This window comes from Pimephales promelas, chromosome 3 (assembly GCF_988280905.1).
Source record: "Pimephales promelas chromosome 3, fPimPro1.hap1.1, whole genome shotgun sequence".
Lineage (NCBI taxonomy): Eukaryota > Metazoa > Chordata > Actinopteri > Cypriniformes > Leuciscidae > Pimephales > Pimephales promelas.
This window is the reverse complement of record NC_142771.1, coordinates 35,155,123-35,160,573: the sequence shown is the minus strand read 5'-3', so window position 1 is coordinate 35,160,573 and position 5,451 is coordinate 35,155,123. Positions and strand designations below refer to the sequence as shown.

Genomic DNA, 5,451 nt, shown 5'->3' with positions numbered 1-5,451 from the left:
TAGCACTATTGTTATTCGTGTATTCACCTCTTTTTACTCATTTTTGTTCTTATTGACTATTTTTAATGGCAACAATAGCACTGGAATATTTATGTTGCAGCATGATACTTATGTGAAATGTATTATTTATATTGAAGAGTGTACAGTAAGTCCATCTGCTTATGAAAACCCTGACTGGAATGTAGTTTCTAGTATGCTCACATATCAGCATTTTGTGATACTGGACTGTTTTATTTAGTGTTATAATATTTCTCCAAAGGACTGCGGTGAAGACAGCTGTTGATGGGGAGATGAATGGGTTTCTTTTAGTGTGATGACTTTCAGTGAACGTGTTTTTGTGAACGGTGTTCTCCAATATAACTCGTCATTTCAAACATCGACGCCCGGCTGTGTGATTTATGGCTCATGCACTCTGATAAGTATGTGATTCTGGTAAAACAGTTACATTTCTTTCCACTTCTGATAAAAGATCTGTTCAACTCGGTGGTCAAAGGCTCAGAACCCTGTGTCCTCCCTCCCGTTTAACCAGCGGTCAAAGCAATCCTAATCTAATGCCTCCCTTCGGTCTTTTGTTCCTGGACGCGGGGAACCGGTGGGCATGTGAGGGGGAGATATTACATGTCTGCATTCTTTGGTTTAATATTATACTGTGACGCCAAGGTAAGGGGAAAAACATTCAAACGGTGACTAACAGAGAACAAGAAATACCATTTATAATTGGCATAACGGCATAAACGAATTTAATCATATATCATTTTCATGTATTAATTGCATTTTCATTGCCACGTTTTGTGTAAACAGCTTGTAACAAAACTTTTTTTTTTTAAAGAGACCTTCCCAAACTTAATAGGTTGTCTATAAAAGCCTGTATAATGTTACGGACTGTTACGGTTATGCGCTGTCCCATTATTATCCCAAGCATTATACAAAGTTCAAGTCAAGATAATGCTGAAAGAGCCATTCTGTACTGTGATGTCAATGTGTCATGCTAACAAAATGGATTCAAACTATAGTCTCACATAGCCAGATCTGTCTCAAATAGCCTATACTTTATAATCAGTGTAATTTTAATTACCTCATCTTTCGACATGTTGCCTGTGAATTAAGAGCCCGACCAATAAAGGATTTTGAAGGCCGATACCGATACAACTATTTTTGGGTTTTAAAATCCCATATTCCGATATATCGGCCGATATTTTTTTTTTATTAAATATTGTTGGATTTCACACACGTGTAAAAGAAAGGCTAACTTTTCTGCACAAGATACGTTTGATACTTTTTCTCTATGTCTAAATGTTCACTCCTCGCAAGTATAACTTACATTTTACAATGCAGGGACTGTAACTAGAGATATGCTAGTTATAAATACAGTAATCATTACTTTATTTAGGCAGAAAAAGTTCATTGTGGTTTCCAAGCTCATTAATGTTAACGTTAGCGGTCTTCCACTGATGATAGTGGCATTAGCTAGCTTTGTGGTTAGCTAGTCTATGATGAGCCATAATTTAGCAACAGATAACATCACACTGCAAAGTGAGATTTTTATTTTATTTTTTAAATATTCATTTGTCGTCCATTTATAACTGCCGATACCGATATTACGGAAAATATTATGGATAATATCGGCTGACCGATATATCGGTCTGGCTCCACTGTGAATTGCAGAGCTTGTGCAAACACATCCACATCGCTATCAGATGCTTGCCGTTTATTCACCACTTTATTTTTTGTTGTCATATTCATCGAACCGTCACTCTCAGCAGCCTGGACGGCATTGGGATGTTCGTTAAAAGTATTTCGCTGCAAATGTATTTACAACTTTTTTTTTTTTTTTTTAAAAAGGAAGTTTGGGGGCTTATTATCTGCATGAGTGATAAGTTGCTGGCTGCAGTTCACTTAACGACCACCGGTTTCGCTAATAACAAGGGTTTCTGAGGCCCAGTCCATACTACTGCGTTTTTGTTAAAGAATTAAAACAAATATGATATCCGTCCACACCAGCGTTTTATCAGCACATTAGAATTGATCTACGTTCACATTAAAACGACTGAAACGCCAGACTGATCTCATGAAGTAGCGTGTGTATGACACGCCAATTTGTATTTCCATTTTTGGCGTGCTATCAAGACGCATAATCGCTTTTCAGCGTGTTTATGAACGCCGTTGACTTAACGTTATTACTGTATATATATAAATATATGACTTACCTCAACCCCGTCCCTAAACCTACCCGTCACTGGGGTTAATGGCATTTATGAGTCTTTCCCTACCATCCTAGGGGAAAAAAAAGATCGCTCCCCAGATGTAGATCCACAGTTTGCTTCGTTTCGCCACTTGACTCGAAAGTGGCGTGTATGTTTACGCAAAAGTCATGATGTCATGTTGGAAACGCGGATCACGTGACCACTCACCAACACTGGGCATGCGCGTGCCGGTGTAAACAGTGGCTGACGAATAAGGGAAGGAAACGTCTTGACTGATGACACCCAATCATAGATCCGAGCGTGAGCCTCTATGTCAGTGTTTCTAAAGTCCTCCGTTTTGTCCCGTCTTCACTAAAACGCCCTCCAGAGATTCAAAACTTCAAAAAGGCAAAACGGAGATGCAGTGTTTCTAAACCTTCCGTTTAATGAAGCAAAAGGTCTTAAGTTTTTAAACTAAAACGCAGTAGTGTGTACATATTGCCCCTTTAACTGAAGATAAACATATATTATTATAATAATTATGTTTGCATTGCAGTAAAGAATGTTATTATAGATCTAAAATGAATCCATGTTTCAGTGACAGCTTAAGCTAAATTTATAAAAGTTATAAAAGATATAAAGACATTTAAATACACACATATGTTAAAAAGAAAACCGCATGTTCATCTAAAAAATAATTATAGAATGTAATATTTTCCTCACTAAGTCTCCTAATTAGAATACTGATTTAAATAGAGGTTCATTTTTTTTTTTTTAAATATACCATTTAATATCTGTAGTCCACCGCAATTAGATTCTCACATTTCATATTGGTGAGTGAAAAAATATTTTTGGGGGATTTAATAGTGAAACAAAATGGTTTGTTGGTAACTATTCAATCTTCAAAAGAGCAGAGAGCTGCAGAGGAAAAAAAAACTCAAATGCATATTTTTTATTGCAACTTCATGTTTTAATATCATGGAAACCTTTTAAAAATGATTTCTCTCATAAATAGTGTGAAAAGTTCCAAAAAAAAAAAATCTAAAATCACATTACACAGTCTTTTCTTGCATCTTTTCAGTGCAAAATATTTAGGTCTGTTCTGGTGTGTGTGTGTTCAAATACAATAGTTCTTCAAATACAATATTTCCATAATCCACAATGGTGAAAACATCTACGTGGGCTGAGGCGCAGCATTTGCTGTTGGAAAAAAAAGTATTATGTATATTTTTAATGCATTTTCCTCTCTGTAATAAATTCAAGCTGTAAATTCAATTCATACTGTATTTCACTGCCTACCTATTCCTGAAAGGTCGACGGTCTCAACACAGGCAAGGAAACGGTTGAGGCGAGGTTGACACGCTTCGGCAGAGGTCTGGTTCTCTCGCAGACAGCTCTCGAATGCAGAAAACTCACCGGCACAGTCTGTTCGGATCTTCCTAATCACAGGACTGCATTGAGACATCATCAATACATCATCAATAAAGCCCTTTGTATTTCAATCCGGGTCAGTTTTTGGGAAAAGTAAACTCTCACTAGTTATTTAATTTATCTACAAACCATGTATATTGTGTGTGTGTGCGTGTTACAGTACTGTATAGCTCAGGGGAAATCATTTTAATACATTCAGTTTTACTAATGTCATGAACAACACTGTTCTGTGATGAGCGTTCTTGACTCTCCTGTTCAAACTCGTTCATCAAAATGAACAAATCTTTTTTCGAGTCATGACTCGAAGGGTCCTAGGCTTGATAAGACCCTTATTCATCGTCTGGTGTCGTTTAAAGCCCTTTGAACAGTTTGCACTGAAACTTTCATTTGGACCTTGAACCGTTTGGTTCCCATTGAAGTCCATTATATGGAGAAAATCCTGGAATGTTTTCATCAAAAACCTTAATTTCTTTTCGACTGAAGAAAGAAAGACATGGACATCTTGGATGACATGGGGGTGAGTAAATTATCAGGAATTTTTTTTTTTGTTTTTTTAAGTGAACTACTCCTTTATTGAAGCAATTGTAAAACGACAGTTTTAATGTGACCAACGTATAACAAAAATCTCACAAAACTCAGAAGAAACGTGTTTGAAGAAGTTGAAGAAACACATTTACATCAACAATGTGTGATCAAATAAGAATGAGAATAGAGTAAAATAAATGGAAATGCATTTGTCTGCAAGCATGACATTAAACATACTGTGATGAAGTGCACTGTGCCACCTTCATCTTCAGGTCTAGACACTTCTCTTGCCATGATGCTGGATGAGACGCGACACAGCCACCATATTCCTCCAGCTCCTTCTGGCAGTATTTGGTTGTGATGGCCATCGCTGCCTGCCTGTCATTATGCAGTTACATATGTTTTATTAGCCTAAATGCAAATTACAATAAATTAGCAAGACCGTTTAACGACAGCCTGTCAAATAAAGTTTTAGAGAATGTTATCATTACAAAATAAATATTCTAGTTCATTCAATGCACCGGTCATTTTAGATAATGTAGTTTAAACATAGCTTGGTTTGCTATCAGGCTGCTATCGTATTACAGCGCACGCATGACAAATGTAATATAAAACAAGCATTTAACACACAGCTGTCAGTGAGCACTACTTACATATTGAACACCTTTGATTTTGAGTCGGTTTCCTGAAGGTTACTCTCGACGGCACATCACCACGAAGAAACACGCACGTGGTGCAAAGGGAACGTCCTCGTCGCGCTCCTCCCGGCCTCCGGAGGAATTCGATTGGTCAATGTTTACACTTACCGTTATCTTATTGGTCGTTTCACTGGAAGCGTGAAAGAATGGGAGTGGCTTTTAGGCTACACACTTCTTTTAAAAAAACATTCATTTTATTTACATTTCATCGTTTTTAAAAATCGTTTTCTATACCGAAGTCACATTTCAGGACAATAATTAGATTTAAATGAATATTTATGGTTGTTAACTGGTTGTTATATTTCAGTAGCTGCAAGTAGCCTAAATTTAAGAAATGTATTTGTTTTAAATAAAAAATGGGAGAGGACGCCAGCTATCAATTAATATATTTATTTTTATCTTAAAAATTTGCATTTAATACCATTAAACGTTACAGATTTGTTTAAAGTCATCTATTAAATAAAATAAAAAAAATAGATTGGAGCTAGACAATTTTATTTATGTATATGTAACTTCCACGATAAAATCAATAATCGTGTAATATATGATTTTACTATTTAAAATATAATTTTTTTTGTCAACAAGAAAAATCTCCCGGATATTGCGTCACCGGC

At 36.2% G+C, this 5,451-nt stretch overlaps 1 protein-coding gene across 2 annotated transcripts; it reads right to left on the bottom strand.

Annotated features, from left to right (window-relative positions):
• Positions 1–3,120: 3,120 nt before the first annotated feature.
• On the bottom strand, positions 3,121–4,944 carry chchd5 (coiled-coil-helix-coiled-coil-helix domain containing 5). Of its 2 annotated transcripts, none has more exons than XM_039686183.2 (4): positions 4,793–4,944; positions 4,377–4,517; positions 3,483–3,634; positions 3,121–3,383 (listed from the first exon to the last, which is right to left on the bottom strand). In XM_039686183.2, coding segments are annotated over exons 1-4 (321 nt in total). In that variant the 5' UTR covers positions 4,795–4,944; the 3' UTR covers positions 3,121–3,357. The 2 variants fall into 2 exon arrangements, with proteins under 2 accessions (XP_039542117.2, XP_039542118.2); XM_039686184.2 differs by having other exon boundaries at positions 4,377–4,550; positions 4,793–4,924.
• Positions 4,945–5,451: the final 507 nt, after the last annotated feature.